General features: G+C 38.8%; 1 protein-coding gene across 2 annotated transcripts in view; it reads right to left on the bottom strand.

Moving 5' to 3' along the window:
* The window catches only part of GSK3B (glycogen synthase kinase 3 beta), a 148,840-nt gene that overhangs the window by 20,817 nt on the left and 105,061 nt on the right, over positions 1–22,962 (bottom strand). Inside the window, exons 7-9 of one of the 2 annotated variants that reach the window (XM_021548813.3) lie at positions 21,505–21,602; positions 10,539–10,634; positions 285–323 (exon numbers count right to left, since the gene is read on the bottom strand). In XM_021548813.3, coding sequence (XP_021404488.1) covers positions 285–323; positions 10,539–10,634; positions 21,505–21,602 — 233 coding nt within the window. The remainder of the gene's footprint in view (positions 1–284; positions 324–10,538; positions 10,635–21,504; positions 21,603–22,962) is intronic. The other variant, XM_021548814.3, reaches the window with a different exon arrangement.

Raw genomic sequence — 22,962 nt, forward strand, 5'->3', positions numbered from 1 at the left:
TCCCAAAGTCTGCCCTAACTGCTTTATGCAGGAAGGGGAAAACATATATATATATATGTACACACACTAGGAGGGCCCACATAGCCTTCCCCTGCAACAAGTGGTGACTAACACATGAAGCAAGTTACAGGTCCGTGCTCATCTCATCTCTATCAGCTTGTGTTACATTTGCCTGGCTACTGCCTCAAGGATGCAGTTTGAATTAAATTATTCCACTTCCAGCATTTCTCTCCTTTTTTTTCAAGGCTAGGCCTAGTAATTTGAAAAAATATTTAAGTACATACCCGTACTCCTGAGGTGAAATGTCCTGTTCCTGACGAGTCCTAAAGATGATAATGCAGTGAAATAATCCAAACAGGGGGAGTCAATCCAAAAGAGAATAGTCCAGCAAGGAAAAATATAGCCAATATTATAAGAAATCCATGGTGTGGGGGACATAGTAAATGTTTATACAATTAGAAACTTTAAACATCAGTCTCCATAGCAGCAAGTCCAACTTCACCACAGTGTATGCCAAAAAATCGATTGTGCAATGGTGAGGCATAGTATAGAAACATTTCTATATGAAATTTATGTTCCAATGCCAGTGCATTTACTAAAAAAATAAAAAAAATTGAAATCAAAACTCTAACTTGAACTAAAAGGGTAATTGAAATTGCCATAATAAAGAATTTTCAGTCCTCGGTCCTGGATATAAATGTCCACAGAACCAAGTGGCCAGATTAGTTTCTTTCCAAAGATGCATCCCACTTGTAAATCTGTTCCAGACACACAATGTAAACTTTTGGATGGTTTTGGGTTTTTATCAAAAAACCCCAAATCCCTAGCAATTTGTAATTTGTGCTGAAGACGAAGTAAAAATCTGATATCTATACTTTTAAATTTGGATATTTTTAATTTGTGTGCACTACGAGTACCTCAGGCCGCCGCGGATTATTCTCCATTTTGGATTGACTTCCCCCTCCACTGGATTTTGTTTGCTGGCATTATCTCTTTAGGATTCTTCAGGAACTGGACGTACCACCTCAGGAGTGCGGGTATGGACTAAATTTCTCTGTTTTGCGGGTTTATTCCCCCTCATACCCGTCGCACCCTTAAATTTTTTTCTCCTCAATTTGTCCCCTCCCACCTCCCTTTTGAATAACAGCCTAAGAAATAAAAGCAAAGCCCTCTATGGTCTTTTAGCTCTTCCCATTCAGCAGAGCTCCCCCGGGAAAGCTGCCCAATTCACCCACCGAGAACTACACGAGCAGCTGCCGCCCACGGCAATCGCTACGCCAGCACTTCCATGCCACGGGGCACCGACGCCAAGGCTGAGCTGATGCTCCGTGGTGGGAAGGGGTGGGAGGACAGACAGACAGTGGGACTTGTGAGCCGTGAAGCCCCTTGCACATACGTCTCAGCAGGAGTTTAAAGTCTCTGTAGTTCTCAGTGAGGGAATCAATTTAGTAAATAATCCGCGGATTATTTTTAGTCTGCGGACTAAAATTTAGTGCACGGACTAAAATCCGGCCCATCGGAGCAAAGTCTGTCTCGGTCTAAAATACATTTGGGTGAAAGCAAAAGAAAAGGAAAAAAAAAAAAAAGAAAAAAAAAAGAAAAAAAAAAAAGGAAAGAAAAAAGAGAAAGAAAAAAAAAAAAAAGGAATAAAAGCTAAGTGCACAAAGTGTTTGGGTAGACTAACATTTAGTATGCAGACTAAATACGGCCGGGCAAAAGGCACAGCAAGTCCACAAACAAAATCAAAACGAAAAATAAAACACTGACAGGAACTTTTAAAGCAATCAAATACTACCCCACCGGCGCAGCAATTCATTTTTCTAAAATGAAACAAGACCTTGTGTAAGGCTATTTGTCCACAGGAGGGACCGAAGGCTCAAGTTTTCATTTTAAAAAATGAACCTGTTTTGGAGATAAACAAATGCAAAAAAAAGGCTTTACATACAATATTCTTCAAGAAAAATTTGCACTTGAATAACTCAAAACCTCTTGTTTCTGCAAAGCAAATGAATTTCAGGCTGAGACCCAGGTTGCTGTTTTTTTCTTTGGGGTTTTTTTTGGATGTGTTACAAAAATCTCTGGATGATCATGTCAAATGGAAATGCTGACTCATCCAAAGCCACAGATTTTGGTGCTTTTGTTGGTTTTTCCCTCCCCCCTTCAGATGCCAATAAATCTATACCTCACCAAAAAGCTGAGGGACCAGTGCGAGTTGTTTCTTTGTTCAGGCTTGCTGCTGATGCTCAAATACCAAAAGACCATAAGAGCGAGCCAGCAAGGCCTGACACACTCCTCTCTCCCCTTAAACTGAGCTCCTATCAATGCAATTTTTTTTATGTTACTCCTCCTTCATTTTTCTGGAACTACCACCTTCTTCAACATTTCAGGCTTAAGTGCCCCTGATGCACTGCACAGCTCTCATCCCCAAGAGACTTCAATTCAGATGAAGACTTTGTGCACATTTGGAAATACTTCCTACCAGTGTAGCGAAGTTTATGTCCCTTCTGAATTTTATTTTTCTGCACATATGGAAAGATGGAAAGCACAGAATTTTCCTATTTCACTTCACTCATATCAGCATTCAGCTCTCAAATAAAACCACATGGGGCAAGAGCTAAGTATTGATTTAACGGAATGGTTGCTCTGACTTTCAATTAATTGACATTCCTCAAACAAACTTTCCATGCACAACACGAGATCCATCGTCTTGCCATAATTAAGCCCCAAAGCCAAAGCTTCACAATGTGACACCAAGGTGCTCTTTTAGCCAGTGTGTATTAAAGACATGATTTCATGCCATCAACCACGGTGCATGTTGCATGCAGATTGTGAATACTGCCTGCATGCTGTGCTACCTAAGAGACCAGAGGCTTAGGGAAATGACATCTGTTGCTAACACATCAAGTTTGTGACACCATGGTTAAAAATTTCCTCACCAGCTTCAGACTCACACACTTTGCCAAGAACCACCCACACCACCGATTCAAGGCTGACAGTCTGTGCATATCCTTTTGGCTTGTAAGCACATTTTTTACTGCACATGAACATTAGGTAAGAGAGAAAGCTCCTCCTTTCAACCAAAAGCTTGTACTGTTTACAAGCCAAGTCATCAATGTAGAACATAACCCTCAAATCAACTTTAAAAAAATGCTATCATACAATACAATTACTATGAAGCAGCATTTTGATCACTCAAATTTAACACAATAAGGCTCATGAGAAACACAACATGTTCACAAACAAAAGAAGAGAGAAGAGACAGACTCAAGACAGCAATGTATACACTGAGCTCTACCTGGCACAAAAAACCCCAAGGCTTCATCTGAAGTTCTCAGGACTAGTCTTGTTCCAAAAAACTGAGAATTTCAACATGGGATTTCTGAAATATGCCATTTGGCTAGTTTGAAATGTGCAAAACTCACATGACAAAAACAGAGGTTAAAAGATGTCCACGAAAGAGGCACTGGTGTTGGGAGATATTTTAAAATGTATATTAGCCCCCCAACTTCCTTCTCTGATTAAATCTCCTCTATGTTTTTCTAGAAGCACCTCAGAAATAGTAAACGCCTGATTAGTCAAGAATTCCTGTCTGATGGCACTTAGACAGGGGAAAATAAAGTAAAGACAGAAGGGTTAAGTGGCTTACAAATGAGCCAACACAGAACTGGGAACTGGACCAGGAACCTGTCTTCAATGCTACTTCTTGTTGAGACCACACATTTTTTACTGGGCTCCTTCCACTGAGGACCCTGTGGAGACAGAATGAGCTTGCATTTGTTACCCAGTGCATGTGCTCTGCTTCCATCAAGCTCCAAAGGAAAGCAACAAAGCTAAGCGGAACTAAACAGTTCCCCTTCTCTTGAGAGAGAACCCTCAAAAATGTACCTCAGTGCTCTCAACCTCGCTGGACAGCTGCTATGAATAGCCTAGATAGATGTGTTACAGTGGCATGGCTAAACAGATAGTACACTGCAGAAGACACATTAAATTTAGTATTTGACTTCCATAGTCATTGATGGAAATCCTTTCTAAATGTTGCATTAGTGCTCACTCATCTACTGTTAAGCAGTACTTTCTTTACTGCATAAGAATTGGGCAGAGACAGGGCAATTTACCACCCAGCAAACCTGGCTTTTTTTCTCAGCCATGTAAAATAAGAGATTTACACTGTCAAAAATCATTGCTGCTGCAAAAGGAGCTGACAAATATGAACTTGGCAGAATTTTTTTTTTCCTTTTAAGTTAGTCTCTAGAAGAGCTGTTTTCACTCTTTGCTTGTAAGTCATTACACATCAAGCAAAAACCAGAGCTGTACTCTTTAGAAAAAGGTCAACACACAATTTTACAACAGGCATAAATCAAGTCCAACTCATGCTGGAAATGAGAGTTCTGCCCTTTTGGACATACAGGTCTGCCCTGGTCCCTTGTCCCAACATCTGCAGTCTGGTCAGAATGGTCAGTTAGGTAAAGGAAATTGATTCAAATTCTGAACACGTGTTGTTCAAGAAGTTTTTACCACCCTGCAAAGCATAATGCATTTCAGGAATATGCAGGTGGGAGCTGGAGAACTGACCCAGCTTCACAATGAACTTAATGCCAATTACAAAACTGCAACCAAAGAAACATCTCATCCTCACTGTATCTTTGTTCCTCTACAAAAGAGCAGACTAGAATCTCAGAAAGAAGAGTTTGCATTTTCATCTTGAATCCAAATCCAAGTCCACTTACAAGATTTCTGACAAAAGTTTTTGCTTTCTTTTGTCATCAGTTATAATTAGAAGTGACAAAATGAGCTGTCTGTTTATCAATTTGACTGTTTGGTATTCTTCCTTGAATCTACAGTATGAGCAGTCACTTTGGAAGCATTACAAGCAAAACAATCTGCTTAAAAACTAGACAAGAACAAGGACAGCAGGAGTAGGACAGGATGAAGACATAAAACCAATTCTAGAGGGTGGAAAAACATGTTTATGAGAGAGACCAGGGTCTACATCCCAGTCTCAGAGTGTGGGGAAGACAACAGGACTCTGCTACAAGCACAGAATTATTCAACATTCAAGGTAAAGTGATTGGTATTAGAAAAACATACATACAGAACACACATGTACACAAGAGGATATCAAAAGCAAAGTATTAGGCAAGTATTTTATAGCATTAGAAGAAATTATTCATAATGTAGGCAGAAATACGAATTCTGAAGTAAATATCCAAAGCTACTCTTTAGCACAACCAACAGTGGTTCTGCACAATTTCAGCTGCAGGCAGAATTGGCCAATAGCTTTGGAGAAGTGCCAGAAGTGATGAGCTAGAGTCTGAAGTCTTATCTTAGGTACTGTTTTCCTATGCTATAACCATCTGGCTTAAAGACACAGACAAAAAAATACTCTGAACAGTACAAACAATGGAAAAGCCCCTAAAAGAAAAAGGAAGTGCTTACAAAGTTGGGAGGGATCCTGCCCAAAATCTCCCACAAGTTTATTGTGAAGGCAAAGTAATGCAGAGAAAAGTCCTCATGTATTTATCCACAAGAGTGCACAACAGAGGGGCAGAGGTGCTTAAAACTAACCTAAACATGACAGTTTTTCTCCCTGTCTCTTCCACTGTCAGGCAAATGACTCCTGTCTTTTTCCAACTCAACACTGACTTGGAAATCATTACTAAGATGCCAGTTAAGTATAGATTTGGGGATGGTGAATAAAGCCATTATCTTGAGTGCACTTGAATTTATCACACCAAAAGTATATTTTAAAAATTCCTGCATGTTTGAAAAAATCTTGCAAGTACTTTCAGAATAGGAGAAACAAAGGCAACCAAACCACAGCACACTGAAGAGACTAATTTTCCATTTTTAAGAGCTGCCTGCAGTAGAAAGTGTTTCTATGTCTATACAATGGAGACAAGGCAGAGGTTATGATTAAGCAAAGAAAACTGCCTTTGCTGTTACAACTTGTATTGTTCTGCCTTCATGAAACATGGGCATATATATGCATACAAATCTTTCATTATCCTGACATTATATTTGCAAACATGTAGCAGTATCCTTGGGTGGGGAAAAGAAAAAAATCCAAGAGTCATTTTCCCTACACAGAAAAGGCCTAAAACACATAATTCTATTACATTTACAACAATCTTAATGAGATCCTTTACTAGCTAGATGCAAGAGGAAAGGCAGGCTGTCGAATTTGGACATTTTATATATTTGTGGAAGTTATCACAGCACTGTCTTGCTTTTCATTACTGCAGGGATCTGAGACCTAAAGGTAGCCTCTGAGTAATGCTGGATCAAGGGTAGCTGTAATGGGGCCATGGTAAGTAACACCAATCTACCAGTGTATGAAGAATGCCTTTAGACCTTTTCGTTGGCTGTCCCACTGTGCCTGCCCCCTTCCAAAAGGGCCAAAAGATTCACAGAATGACCAAAGCTGAACTTCAACAGCCCTGTGATTTACAGTGTTGCAGATGATCCTGGATTTCCTCCTTGGCTTTCCAGTTAGAGAGTTATATGGTATAGATTAAGCTTAGTCAGAAGAACAGAAATAAGTATAAAGATTAGTAGCACAGATCAGACTGCACTTCTGAGAAGAAAGAAGGCTCAAGCAGTTGAGGTGGCTGAAAGACACAGAAGCAAAAATATGACCCAGTAAAAACAATTGCATCAAATCTCCAGACAGGGTAGTAACTTTTATTTTATGAGCTGACATCATTGGAAAAAATGGACTGGTTTTCCAATCAAGATATACCTGAAGACACAATTGTGTGTTTAAAAGCCTACCTATTATTCTCTGACTGTTGTAAGTCAATATTCACATCCCTGCAAAACACTGCTTCTAACAGGATGCCACTTGCTTCACAGACCAAGGACAGACAGGCTGTAGGATGCACCTTAATGAATACAAAATATTCTATACAAAGTAAAAATAAAGGAAGGTTTGAATGACAAGAACATTTAAGTTACTAAACACACTGGTATTCTGAAAAGGACCTCTCTGCTAAAGCACCAAAATGCCTTGGATTCCTCATGTTAAAGCTGGGGTTGTAGGGATAGGTGATAGAGGAAAAGAAGACGGAAATGCTGTTTCTGAAGAATGGTTTGAGAAATTCCTGGAAAGTTCAGATTCTCTTTTCTTTGGCTAGCCAGGGACATGTTGAACTTCCATCATTACATACCTCATGCACATAAATTGGTATAAAAACATACATGCTTGGCCAACACAGAATGATACTGGAGACAAGAGGCCTCTAAGTTTTATAATGGGAGATTCCAACTCTTAAGTTACAAATTTACTTCAATCTCAAATTATCAATAAATTGAAAAATCAGTCTGAGAACAGTTTGCATTACAAACTCATATATTGCTGCAGCATGGAAAAGTATTTTTAGAGTGTTAATTAATACTTCTCTCATAATTTAAGAAGGAAGGCATCAATACTGTGTTAGGATAATACCAATCCATTTTGATTGAAAAGCCTAAGATTCATCTATGAAGTTAGGCTTCAAACATCTGTAAAACTTGTGCTCAAAATTCCAATTTTAGCCCAAAATTTATTGAATCTGAAAAACAATATTCCTTCATAGAATTGTCCGTCTTCAGACTTAAACAATTGCTCTGTCTCTTTAAAAAAACCTGAATATATTGCATTGTATTCTTCTTCACAAGTAGGTAAGAGCAAGTGTAAGCAGATTACACAGCGTCACAGCAATACTGACTAGGAAAGCAACATATATGTTCCTCCCAGAAATGCCTGAGAGTGCAGACCAGAACCAGATACATCCTATGCAAGTCAGCACAACAGAATTTCAGATGCAACCTACAGATACTGCAGCTTCCAAAGAAAATTCTTAATTACCATCTATGCACACTTTTGCAGACCAAGGGAGTTCCCTGAAAACAAGACCTCCTTTTTGTATATATCGCTGGCCTGGAAACAGCCAGTTCCAGACTGCGTAGAAACATGCATTGGGCACCTCAACTGCATGAAACTTACTCCAGGCAGGGCCCACAAACCCAACTTTGACAAATACCCATGTTCTATTAAGCAGCACAAAGCAAAGAGAATCCTCTGGTGTCTAAGAGCTTACAGCAGAGTGACTACATTCTCAGTAGTTCTCTTTCAAACATGCTGAAAGTACTGCCTAGAAGTTATTTCAGACATACAAAAAAATCCTTCCTGCCTGCTGAGTTCTCTGGTCATAGCTACTCAACAAAAATAGCCACCTTCTGCCTATTGTCATCTTCAGTAATTCTTCAGCTTAGATGGCAAAGATTTGTGCTTCTGAAGCTGCAAATTCAAGTCCTGTTGGAAATTAGCTGTAGCAGTCTAGTTACAGACACAGTTGTAACAAAAGAACAAAACCAACCAACAACATTATCACTTTCAATTCTTCAGTCACTCCTGTTTTTTCAAAGCCAAAGTTCTGAAAAGGTTTCTGTCACTATTCAATTCTAAGATAGAGAAGCTCTGAGAGGATTGCCTATACCCACTGACATGTCGTTAGGTGTTATATCAATACAACTGGGTAAGAAGAACCAATTCTATGTAATACTATACTAGTACTTAAATACTATACTAATACTACTACTTAAATCTATCATGGCTCAACATGCTTAAATCATTGAAAGGAAAGGATCTTGAGAAGTAATACACCGAGAAGATAAGACTCATTACCAGCATCATGCTGGGTAATTAATTTTTTAAATTTAGCATTTGCATAATAAGTACAGATCTCACAAATGAAGTCTCATGTAACCCAATTGTAATAAACTGGTTTAAATGCTATTCTACACCCATCTGACATCCTGACATCAGGAAGAGCTGTGTGCAGAATGACTTGAGAATGAGAAGCTATGCTGCAAGCACAACTCTGCAAAACGAATTGTGACCTAATGGAGAATGCAAATTTGATCTTCTGGCAAGCTTGTCTCACTTCTTAATTTCACCTGTGATCCTCTACTACAAGAAAAAAACCCATTCATTATAAATAGAAGGAAGTTTCAGTCTTTTTGGGAAGCTTCCATTTGCTGAAAGTTGTGTTCTAAGAGACCATCAAGCTCATACAGATGATTTATAAGACTGTTCAAGCTAAGATAAGCATTTAAACTAACTATGCAACTTGACTCCATGTCCTACAAGTACAGCTCTGCACTTCTACCTTCTACTTCACTGTATATTAATTTAACCTCCCCTAATCCAAACACATTCAATGGAAGAATTCAGATGCAAACCTAATATTCAGTGCTACAAGGTTTATTGGGCTTATTCTTGTCACTTTTGCCAGGATAAAATTCTCAAGTGAAGAGATCACTCCCAGGGACTTCATCTGCTCTAATTTTTTCCCTCAGTAACATAAGGTATTAAAAAGCCTTGCTGGATTTACTAACCTCCCATACTATTATACATCACTTAACCAACACACAGAAAGTAACTCTGAGATGGAAACACAAACCGTGGATTAGTGGGGGAAAGGTACACACCTCATTGGAGAATCTATCACAAGAACAGTGATGTATAATACTGCCCTGGCATGTACCCGTCAGGTATATGGTCTGCTATCAATTAGCTCTAATTAGTTTATTCAATGTTACTACTGCAATAGAGTATTTGGTCCAAAAGAATCTGCCCTGGACATGTGCTTAGCTAGGCATGCAGCCCTTCCACACACAGATATTACTTTCTTAGCAGAAGGAAACCTGAGTGCTGAGGTAGGATGGAAATACACTGTGACTATAACAGACAGTTCTCAATCAGCCAGAGGAAATGTTAACTACCCAGGCTTCAACTGTTTGAGACTCAGTATTTAACTTATTCCACACCAAAGAAGGTGACTAAATAATTGTTACTCTGCCTGAAGTCAAATATTCATCATTGCTTGATACGGGGAAAACCAGTTAATTGTGCAGTAATATATTTGTTTCATTCCTAGCAGTTTTCTTGTTTCTCATGGAGGTCATTAATATTGCCTGCATGTACTGCATTGTACATGCTATGAAAGCTATGAAACCTATGAAAGCTAGAGAAAGCTTTCCCTATGAAAGCTAGAGAACAAGAAATCTTAAGAAGTAACTCCAAGAAAAAACATCTCCATTCAACAGCACACCTACGGAAGTACAGAGTATTATCTGTGAAAGAAGCCCTCACCACACTATTTAAGAGTGGCACATTAAATAGTGTGCTACAAAAGTGCCACATACATACTGGATCACTTTCCTCATTTCTGTGTGACTTTTGTGCATATTAGCTGATAGCATGATAGTATGTAGAATATTGCAATCTGCTACTAGCACACACACCATGATCAAAAAAAAAAAAAAACCAAAACAAAAAACAACCCCCCTATAGGCAAGCCCCAGACCAACAGATATTATTACAATGTATTGCTTCAATATCTCCTTCTCCTCAGCTACATCAAAAGTTTGCAGGTCCCCATCTTAGTTAAAGGCACTTAGTTTGGACTGAAAGCCACCAAATCACTGAACAAACTGACCAACTTGAATTTTTACTTTCAGCCCACATCTTTATTATTCAGATCATATAGACTCACCTTAGTCCATGGATGTGCCTTAATCTGAGGAAATTTGAATTCAGTATAGTTTGGATTCATTTCTCTAATTTGCTCCCTTGTAGGCGTTCCCAGAACCTATACAGGAGAGAAAGAAAAAGGCAAATTGTTTAGATATGCCTCAGATGTAATTCGGACTGAAGTATAACCTATCAGACATTGAGACAACTGAAACCCATCTATGTAACTAGTAAGTTAATATAACATTGAGAGCAAAACAAAACTTTTGCACCCAGGAGAGGGAAGTCCTTTCTCTGAGCATCCTTCTCCAGTCTTTGATCACTGTCCAGAGTAAAAAATGTGTTGTACTCTGTGCTGCTGCCACTTGACCAGCCAGTGGGCAACACTAAGAAGAGCCTGGTTGTTTCTTCATTCCATCATATCACAAGGCTTTTACACACACTGATGAGATCCCCCCCACCCCTGGCCAAGCCTTCTCTGCTTCTGGCTGAACAGTGCCAGCTCTTGCAATCTCTCCTCATGTGACAAATGCTCCAGCACCTTAATCACCTTTGTGGCCCTAGCTGAAACATCAGTGGTCTCATGGGCAATTCAGTTCATGCTCCAAGCCCAGTGTCAAAAATTTAATTATCTTATAAAGTTTTTCAAAAAATTAAAGCATTTCTCTCAAACTTAGTGATATTTTGCTGAGATAGAGAGCTTACTTTCATTAGGTTTATATAAAACAGTACTACCAAACACATTCAGGGATTGCAGTTCACTGCATATGGTTGATTAAGGACCAGACAAGTAGCACAGACTGCATTTTACAAGTCATAAACAGCAGTCCTCTGACAAGCTTAAAAGACCAGCCAGTTACTGCTGAGCATCTCCTGCTCGCCCTGCAAACAAAACTGTGTGGGTTTGGGTGGTACTTCCTCATCTCAGTATTTCCACATGGAGGACAGACTTAGTTTAAATCTAACTTGGAAGTATCTAAAAGGCATACCAACTGTGGTTTACCTTCACCAAGCTGTATTTCTCATTCCCAGAATCTGCACAATGTTATTTATGGATGCAAATTAGTTGTATGAGAAATAACAAACAACTGCACATCTCTTTGTAGGGGTGGGTACATTTTGAAAGGATTTCAGAAATCCCTTGAGGGAATAAGCCTGAAAACATGGCATTAGTGCTTTCTTTTCAGTTAGCACCAAGTGTGAGAGAGCTATTGTCTTCTAGCTATATATTAAAATTGCAAAGTATCTGCAAGAAATCCCATTGTTTTCTGCTTGCACCCAGTTCTGGGCACCTCTTTGCTCTGCCGAGAGAAGGGGAGATGGCAGAAGGCAGGAGTTGCTCCTCTATGCTGGGCTCAGGCTCATCTATAGGAAACCTGTAGTGGCACTATTTTGGCCCCATGACAAATCCCTCCACAGAGCTTAGCTTAGTAATGTTATCACCTCATCTCGTCAGACTGCACTGTCACCACCAGGCAACAAACGAGCACGATGCTGGCACTCTACCTTGCTGCTTGATAAAGAAATATCTGGTTACAAATTCTGGTATCTGTATACATTTTCATTCTGTTAGAATGGAAATTAGAAAAATGCACTCCAGAAAGTTAGATAAGGAGGTAAAAGAGCAAGGTAACTGCTGTTTGAGTAATTTGTGGAAAAGAGAAACTATCATCAGGTATTATGAACAAAACTTGGTATCTCTTTGCTATTTAAAATAAGAGTTGCACAACACAAAAATATCCTGTCCACAAGGCAACCTTTTAAATAAAGAGCAGCAGCAGAGGAAGTAAACTCTGCAACTTGTTCAGACAGTTGCTCCTTGGATAACAAATTTGAGCAACAAATTGTATAAAATGAACAATAATGTTTTGTAGATCACATTGCTCATGAGGATTTAAAACCCACCTAATTCTAAAGGCCAAGGGTTAGACAGAAATGTCAGCAGATTTTTTGGGGGTGTGTCTGAAAACACTGGTTGTGCTTAGGAGTTAAAAAAGGAGAATGTCTGCAGATTCCATATATTTTGCTCAAGTTTAAAGGAAAAAAGAATTGAAAGGAAAATGTGCCCTTTCCCTGCTGGTTTTCTGTCTGGCACTCACCAACTGCCAGCCCTGCCAGGATGGTGCTGCTCTGAAAGCTTTGATGACCATCACTCTCAAACCTTTCCAGTTCTAAAAGATCAGGGGATTTCACTCCCCTAAATATTACTTTCATCCCAATTCAGGATAAAAGTAATTTTTAAAACCTTAGAATTTTTTTTGATTACTTAAATTAACTTTCTGAAAAATGACAGGCACCTTCTATTGCTCTCCCATGTTTTCTAAAAGCTAAGTTTTCAGGCCTCCCTAGTATAAATAACACTTTTTAAAAAACATGTTTACCTTCTTTACCCTTTTTCTCCTGAGAAAATTCCTTCAATAGCTTTTCTAAGAAGCAGCAAGTAGATTTATTTTAAATTTAGCCTGAGTATATCAAACTCGCTTGGTTGCCAAGGCTGCTCAGAACAGGAGCCTACACAGTGCAAGTATATTTAAAGACCACCTATGCATCAGATAACTCAGATTAGATAAGCAAGGGCAATTTTATGGAAGAACTCACAGACAATGTCTATTCATACATTTCACTAAAAGCACAGCTGTAACTCCAGATGATAGGAGAGGCCAACTCCTAAACTCAAGCACAGGCATCTAAGCAACAGCACTTCAGTTTCACGAATGCTTAGAAAAGAAGGTACTGAAGAGGGATCATGGTAGCTGAAAGAAGGGATTGTCTGACCTTTCAGCTACATAGCAGCCTTTGACACATAAAATAACTGTACAAAAGGGAAAGTGCTTACTAGCAGCTACACAGTGTATTTATATTTACTCTGTTCTCTCAAGACTGTAAAACCATATTGCGCTTCCAATTTGTACTGAAAGCAGATTAAAGGGAAAAAAAAAACAACCCCAACCACAAAACAACACACCCCACAATCCAACCAAAAACTGAAAAGAGAAGTAGTCTGGAAGGAAGAATAGAAGTTTTGAAGATTGTCAAATTCAAGTTACAAATTCAACAGTGGGATGAATAAAGTGATAAATTGCAACAGTACTTGACATATCTTGAAGAGGTCCTGTAGTGGATCTCCCCTCACTCCCCAACATATCAATTCTGTTTGCTACATGATTTGAAATTGTACCTCAGTGATTTACACCGTACACTGTACTCAGTGATTTTCAGTATATTAGGAATACTTTCAAGTAACCTTGGTAACAGCAATCACTTAAGCTGCTGCAAAAAATTGGTCAAAATTCTTCTTTTGAGACAGAAGCATGAATTACTGTGCTCATTTTTGGCAGAATTACTCCATGAAACAGCTGGTTTGCATTCAGATTGAATTTCATGTGTTTTAATTTGTGTCCATTCTTCTTGTCCTGTCATGAGATGCCAAAGAAAAGAGGCTGGCTCTCTCTTTGAACTTTCCCTTCACATACTCTATACACTTGTAAGATTCCCACCAATCTTGCAAAAGTCAGAAAGCTTTTAAGAAATACAGGGTCTAATACTGAATTATTCAGGTCAATGCAGACTGGTACATACTATTCTAATTCTTGGGGAATCTTATGGAAAGTGATTTTATCAATTTTTTATTTCTATTTAACACTTGAAGAACAAAAAGAGAACCAACGTAAGTAGTGTAATAACAGAAATGTAGTTATCTGATGGAATCAACTATAACTAGAATAAAGACTCAACTTTCAAATGAATGAAGGGGAGGTCAATGTGAGAATACAAAGCATCTTCCTGTAAGTCAAGATGCCAGGTAAATAGTTTTGCTCTTCATTACTAATTGTCATTATCATAATCTCTTAAATAAAAATAAAGAGGTATTATCTATTAAGATTAACTAAACAATATACTTGCTGAGAAGGGGACACTGCTCTGATTCTCCTAAGACAAAAATTGAACACAACAGGTTTCACAGTATATTCTGTCAAGTTTTTCCCTTGACATTAGTCCGTAATGGATGAAGCTCCCCAAAACATTTTTATTCGACAAAAGGGTTTGTGAAGGTAGGGTGATGGTATTTATTTCCTGCAGTTAAAGAAAAGCTACGATAAAGAAAGGCTCACAGTAATGTCATCCTTACCAAAAAAGAAGGGGAGATTTATGAACCTGGAACAAGCTCTGAACTTGAATAAAGATTTTCAGTTTATGTTCTTACAATCAACTTTTTTAGGAGGAAAAGATGGATTATTCAGCTCCAAAAGACACTTCAGTTACACCTCAGTATCAAGACAGCTGCTGCCCACACCTGCTTCACTATGCAAAACTGCACTGAGTCATTTATGACCAAACCCACACTGTTGCAACAGCAGAGGAAAAGGAAACTGCAAGAGTTTCAACAAATCCCAGTGGAATAAAGGCCCTTTATGACAACCATTGCTATTGCTGAACATTGCCAAAATGTAAGCATTTAGAAGCACAGGGACCTTGGTTAGAACCAAGGGTTCAGAAGCTCCAGCTGGTAGGAACTGAACTAGAGAGGGAAGCATGTGATAATTTAAATCAGAAACCTCTAAAAAGCCATGGTTGTAGTGGTGTAGTGGTCTTCCCTGGGAAAACTGTGTACGTTTATGAGGAAATATATTCCTAAAAGTCTGATGCTTATGGCTTACCAGATGGCATAATTAATACTTCTGCAAACATGACTGCACCTCTTCAGAAAGTTGTGAGAGGTGTGCTGATAGTTATTTTAAAAACTCAGTGTAACATCTTGAGCAGTTAACACAGCTTGAGACAATACTTCAAGAGGTCTGTGGTAGAAAGTAAAATAAACTTAACCACTTTATATACACTTCCTTTCAGAAACACTTTCTTGCCAAACAGTAAAAGCCAACTAAATATAGCTATTTTTTCTATTCATAACACGAAATGAGCTATACATCAGGAATAGGAAGAAACCCATTGTCACCGCTGACATGAATACAATTGTCCATCAACTTTTTATACTGCCTGCCTGCAAGCACTGGAAGTGATGAATTAAGTGAGGCAGAGGAACAGCCAAATTGTGATGTGGGGGGACATCAGGGAAAAAAATGCCGGGAGACTTCCCTTAGGGTTGAGGACAGAACCCATGTGAAAGCCCATGTCAGATGCAGGTAGGTTGTCAGCATAGGACCACATTCAATACAATGGAACACTCTATGGCTTACTCTCCCGGAAGAGAAGGCTCCTCTCTGCTCATTAACTACTCTGACTGGATTTATTTTATTTCAAAAACTGAGCTCAAAATAGTACCTTGACATTTGAGCATGAGCCATATATTATAATTGCAGTCTATACTTAGCATTAGGCGCAGTAAAACTGTCAAGAGCCCAAAAAGTTACACATGAATAGGATTCCTGATACTATTTAACTTGCTTTTTCATACATTTTTTCCCCCTAGCTCCCCCTTACTCAGGGAACTATGAGAAGATTTTATTATTCCTCTTAAATTACCATGAAATGCCAGTTTTGGTGCAAAGAATAATCACAGTGCAGTAGCAACCAAAAAACTCAAAGCAAACACCACCTCCACCCCGTAACCCCCACTTCTTTCCTGCAGTTTTCACAAGTTGGTTGATTCATCTCATACTCTAAATAGCAGCACGCGGAAAAAAAATATTTCCAGTAAAGAAAACACCAGGCAGATTGGCTGATGCTGTCCTCCCTATGTCCCAGGGCTGCTCAGATAATTATTGCTACTTCGTTCTTTTGACAGATTGTTTTTTTCTGCTTTTGAGAGGAGTAGGGGGAAAGTACTAAACATAAACTTTGAGAAGATAATTATCTTAGAAACAAACCCATTACCCCTCTGAGATTCACTTCCTGCAAGAGTAACCACTGTCTACAGGAACTGTACTTGAAGACATTTTAAGTTTGGAAAGCATATTCCAGCCAGTTTTACCTGGATGGTTCTGGGATGCTGTAGAGCTTGTGAGGCCAGGAATGACAATAAACTCCCAAGCTTTCACAGAGGGTACAGGAACCCCTGCAGCCACCACTGCTGCACTGCAAGCTGTGCACATGAGACTGGAGATTTACAAAGAAGTCTGTCCTGATTGCATCTCAAAGAAAAATCACTCTTGTGCTCTAAGTGCTTCTTCTTTCAAATGGTATTCAGCAGGGTCCTACTTGCACAGTGGACTTTAAATAGTGAAGTGGCAACTGCAACCCTTCTGGGCTGCTAGAATAATCTATCAGGTACAAGGCTGCATGACTGCTCTGAGGCATGGTGTTTACTTGTACATAATTTCTTTATGGGATCACTGATGAAATCCACACTACCACCACTGTGACTGTTTCAGAAACTGAGCACATTTCTGAAGGAGATGTCACTTGAAAGCCGGTAGGGGCATGTATTTTAATAAGTATATTGGGTTACCCACTTGAGATATTCCCAGCAATGGGACAACCTAACATTTGGATTAGCAAGCAAAAGCTAAAAATAAAGAGTCACCATTCAAGATCAAAATTTGGAAAAAGCACAGCACATGATTTCTCTCCTGTAATAGCGTAAGTATTCAAGAATAGTGTACTTGGGTTAAGCTCTTTCTTCAGAGGGAGCTCCAAGACAGTATTCCCCTACATCAAATATCATTTTGTCAGAGGTAAGTGGTCAAAGCGCTCTCTTTCCCAGTCAGACTGAGAACATGTGGAAAGACCATATTTAAAGAAATAGGAACAAGAGGAAAAATTTAAAAGACGCCTGTCTCTTGATGCAATTGAACATGATGCTGTGGTTCTAGAGTGGCACAGTTTTTCAGAGCTGTTTGCAAATACGCAGTAGGTCTGGAAAAACTCCAGGTGCAACTATATGAGAAGATCTTGCAAGACTGCTTGAAACGAAACTACAGAAACCTGTTGAAAGTGTCTCAAAGGCTGTCAAAAGCCAAAAATGCTTGTGATGCAGCACGGGACTGAGGATGTTGAGCATATGGCCTGCAGGAAGGGCGAGCTCTGCCAACTGATATATCACCAGGAACGCAGCTAAAGAGGGGATGTCATCAAGAACTGTATGAGAAAGGAAAACTAATTTAATGTGCTGGTATTTTGAAATCATTATCCAGTCTAATGCAAAAAACTTCACAGCCAGGTGTAGCATTCACTTGCTATGTTGTGAAATAAATTCTGAATAATCATAGCTGAAAAAGCACCTGAAAAGAAAACTGAAAAATTTATCTTGGCTCAAAAAAAAAAAAAAAAAGCCTCAAGTGTAACTGTGATTCAATCATCTTGAATTGATAACAACCAGCAGTAAAGCTTCTAAGCTGACCTCTTCCTCCAGTGGAATCAAACAGAAAGGATGGAAGTCTGACATATTTCCAAACGTGTGGGTATTTTCTTACGATAGCCCATTTTTGGGAGTTTAAAATACACCATCTTCCCTGCCCCTAAGTTTCAGACATACAGTTCCAATGAAAAGCCGGACCCCAGACAGTCAAACAGCAGCTCCCAGGTTGCAACCTGCAAGCTTCTACCAAGCTCACTGCTATTCTACAACTATCAGATCCCACAGCTCTGCTCCTCCCACAGCCAGCTAGCATTAAAGTAAGTCTGTGTTACAATGGAAGCTTGAAATACTAATTTTCTATGGCAGCAAATGGAAGAGGTGGATGCCATCTGTCAAATTTTTTTTAATGAATCCTACTCTAAAGGAAACTTTATACAACATCACGTTTTACATGTTGTGCCAAGATTTTAACATTTCTGGTAAGTTTTATGCTGCAGAATCCTCAACTATCCTGAGGCTACGAAACTTAAAACTCAAGTGATTTCATCTTTTATATCATCCTTTCAAATTTAAGTTGAATTTAAGCATAATTCTGGAAGTGCGTAAGAGCAGAATGTTTAATCTATTCTTTGCAGAGTTAAACAAATCTGCTTAATTCCATTATTGGTCTTTTTTAAAGGATACACAGTAGACGGGACAGATCTCTCCCAACAGTGGGAAAAAAATTGACCTCACTTCCTACTTCTTCCCCATTTTCAAAAGATGAGGAAAAATTTGAGGTAAACCATGAGAAATATTGTAAGTGGAACAGCGTTACAAGCGAAGAACTTTGTTATCCGTTCCTAGACAATTTTTCATGGCTGTTGATCTTGAACAATATTCAATTATAACTTTTCTCTGTATTCCCACCTTCACCTTCTGCTAGGGCTTTTGTGAATAGCTTTTACAAAACTCTACAACAGAAGATTAGGGAGACAAGGGCACTGAAAAGCACCCTATTTCTCCAGTTTGCACTCAGCTTCTCTTCCAGCCTTGCCTTCAGAATATATGCTGCATCAGTAACAAATACTGTCAGAAGAACACAGTACCCACCCATTTAGGCTCACATTTTACATTACACTTTCTTCAAGTTTCAGTGATCATCCTTTTTTGTGATTACTGCCATAAGATTTACAGTATTTTTTCCCCAGACTTTCCTAAAACATACTGGGCCAGTACATTTTATTTCACTTCACTTCTGTGTGTAGTGGACTACATATGTGATAAGAAAACCCCAGCACAACACAAGTGTGAATGGTCATTAAATATCCCCTTTTCTATATTTAAAGAACTTAGTCAAAAGCTTGTTTCTGTGAGGGTGAATATCATGTCAACATGCAATTTGCTGAAATACCTTTACACTGGGTACTCCTTCAGTTGCCTTGAGAAATAGCATCAGTTTGCCAGTACTATATATCGCCATTACCATGAGTTAGTCAAGAAAAGTTACCACCACAGATGGTACAAAGGCTATCAGCAATTTTACTGAACTACTCCTCTGCTTCAATACAAATGAAGTGTAATCAGGTAAGTGCCACAATTGGAGAACATATGTGCTGTGAAATTATTGTGCTCATGGATGTTTTCTTCAGTAGTGCAGAACTGATGTTAACAGCTTCTTAGCAAACTTTCAACCAAACCACAAATTTCTGCTTGCCAAGCGTGTCAATAAAAGACCATTTATCTCTCATTATTTTACTTTCACATTGTGAAATCAAAGCAGTGGTAGGGCAGAGCACTACGGCTTTACCAGTAAGGTTCTCTACACTAAGATTCCTGATCATGTCATGGACAGTCACCATGATATAAAGTTCTATTTACAAAAATTCAGGTGGAGGTTGGGCTCTTCTTGTGGACAACAAGTGAAAGGACCAGAGGACACAGTCTTAAGCTGCACCAGGGAAAGTTTAGGCTGGACATTAGAATGCATTTTTTCACAGAAAGGGTAATTAGATATTGGAATGGACAGCCCAAGGAGGTAGTGAAGTCAGTGTCCCTGGAGTGGTTTAAGGAAAGACTGGATGTGTCCTTTAGTGCCATGGTCTAGTTGACATGGCAGCGTTGGGTTATTGGTTGAACTTGATCTCGGAGGTCTTTTTCAATCTTGCTGATTCTTTGATTAGCTTTAGTTTTTCAGGATTTTTGACATCCATTAAAAAACAAACCAGGACTTTTCAGAAATGTCCAAAGGCAAACATCACACGTTATCACAAAATCCTGAGGAGGTCTGGTCATCTGACATGGACCCTTTCACAAGTCACAAAAGCAGTGTAACAAAAAGCAGCACACCACTACAAGACACTTCTCAAAAGTTAAAAATATTTTCACTTCCACCATCATCAGCCTTACATCTGAAAGCAACTCTAGTTTTTCTTGAGTGTTTCCTAAGCAAACTGACCCAACTTGGATAAACTGAGTTTGAAATACACTGGGCAGAAATGCAATAAGGAGACATCAAGAAAATCATAGAAGTCTGTGCAAGACATGGAGTCTCCAGAGGAAAGCTGTTGACTGGAGGATGTTCAGCAGGACAGACAGAAACTCACTGTAACAGAAGCCAGGTTTACGTGGTCAAAACCTGCAAGAGATGGGGTGACAGTCTAGAAATGTCACAGCACACCCCTGACAGCCCATATCCTTCAGGAAGGAGAATGATCAGTCAGCACTGGTTCACTCTCTTAGGACAGGGACAAACAGTGGTAGCTCTCCTAATCAATGACACAGACAAGTAGGAAGTTCTCCTTTTACAGTCACAAATTTGGGTTTTGAGGGGCTTTTTACATGCATGCCACACAATATATTTATGCATCAAGGAAGTGACAAAATCAAGGAGGAAATTCTCTTAACACAGTCCCCTCACAGTGATGAAATCAATAAAGCTGAACAGTATGTGTACACATCTTTTCCTATCTAATTATGTGCATAGTATAGATTCAGTGGAAATTTATACTTCTCTCTCTGGAAATCTTGTTTCCTTCACTGCAGAAGTTGAAAAAGATAGAGTAGACAAGGGTGCTGGGAAGTCAGAAACCAATCTATGAACTATTCTTCCATGTCTCCAATTTGAGAACCATAGAATATTCACAGCTTTCCAAATGAAATCAGTCAGGATGTGCTTGGACATAAGTGTTATATATTTTGACACATTAGTCATTTTACCTTGGAAAAAAAGACTCTTCAGGTGGAAGGTACCTTTGCTCTACATATCCTGATTCTCTATCTGCAAAAACAAGTGCCCTTTCTCACCTTTCATTTTAAAAGAGCTGGGAGGAAGGAAGACTAGAAGGCAACTATATATGTGAAGAATCTGGCATAAGGAATTTAACAACACTGTTTCTAAAGCCAAATACTAATGGTGTGCAACAAAGGAAAAAGAGAGAGACTCCAAATAATGAAAATCATACATTAATAAATGCTGGCCCAGTATGTAAGGACTTCTTCAAAGCACACTGAAAGTGCAGTCCTTTATGAGGGAAAAAGCCTCAATATATCATTATGTATAACTGCAAGAAGAGAAAGTAAAGATCATCAGGATCTCAGAAGAGCATGGTAAGTGTTTTCAATCACTGTTTACGTGCAAAACCCAGTACAATCGTGTCAGAATATATGTATGTTCACCAGTTTATAACAGTGCATGTTTTCCTACTGATTCCCAAGGAATAATGTAGTCAAAGCAACATTTAACATTCCATACCTTGATTATTTCCACCAACTGATCCACACCACTGTCACCTGGAAAGATCGGTTGTCCTAGTAACAGTTCAGCCAATACACAGCCTGCTGACCACACATCTAAAAAGGGAAAGGTGGAGGACAGGGAAAGGTATCAGTAAAATACACATATTAAGCCATTCATAAAAAACCCAGCCATTTTAAGCTACTTTATCCTTTACTATGTTTGATAATGTGTGCAACACAGCTAAAAATAAAAAACCACTCCTATCCTAATGTTGCCAGGTACCTGGTATAAAACAACAGTGTGCAGACAGTCTTAGAAGTCAAACTGTGAGATAATGAGAACTGAAAAATCACGTTAAATGCCGTAATATACTGACATGAAAACTTACACATGCAGGGAAAAGACCATAAAATGCTTGCCATTTGCAATTGAGAATTTCCCCAAACCCTGTGTTGGTTTAAATCACACTGATAATGAACTATATGCATAGGTATCATCCAACACAATGGCTGATGTTTTTACTGTTTCCAAGTGTTGAACAGACTCAGTTTTTCACACATATATTGAAAGCATACATGCACTGACAGATGAACCTGCACTGCAAGTATTACTGGTATCCTGAAGTACAAGATGATTAAGGGATCTGGAAGGCAGCCTCTCTAACCAGTCACTTCAAGATCTAATCTTTATCCCAATTCCATTTGCCAACTTGGATGAGTAACAGAAACTGCAAGTCATAGATCACACGTCAACAGCATCTGTAGAAAAAGCATTTAACTAATTTTTGTATGTATACCAAAAGCCTCAAGTAGGAGCTATTCCTCCCACATGAGGAAATTTTTCACAATCTATTGCAGGTATATCTTCTTAAATTATTAGGCAATTCAGTATTACAGAAGCAACTCAGGAATGTATTTAAGTGTACTACAGAATATAGCATTTGATTTTTGGAAGTAATTAACTAAAAAGAAAGCTCTAAGAAAGTAAATGCAATAAACACTGTTTAACAGTATTTGTGAGAATCTAATGTAATCGTACAACAAATAAATGGGATTTTAAGCTGCTCAACACAGTAGAAGTATTGTACTTCTACTGATAAAGAGAACTGCTTCTCCCCCAAATAGATTGACTAGAAAGTTTTCTAGAAAGTCATCAATTGCTGAATATTTGAAAACTTACACCAAAACCCATTTTCAAACAAGCAATCAGCAACAGAAGATTTGTAAGGCCTATAATATAAAGAAACACCCCAAATGGAAAACCAATCCACTTCCACCCACATTTCTTTAAACTCTAACCTACTTTTATGAGCTAGCCTTGTCCCCTAGGAGACATGATCTCCTGAGGCCTGAGATAATCTATGCTATGACAGAAATCTTTATTCCCTCATCTATTTAAACTACGTCCCATCCCTGTAAGTGTTTGAGGCTGTCCTCGATGGAGCTCTGAGCAACCTGGTCTAGTGGAAGGTGT

Source organism: Lonchura striata, chromosome 2 (genome assembly GCF_046129695.1).
Source record: "Lonchura striata isolate bLonStr1 chromosome 2, bLonStr1.mat, whole genome shotgun sequence".
Lineage (NCBI taxonomy): Eukaryota > Metazoa > Chordata > Aves > Passeriformes > Estrildidae > Lonchura > Lonchura striata.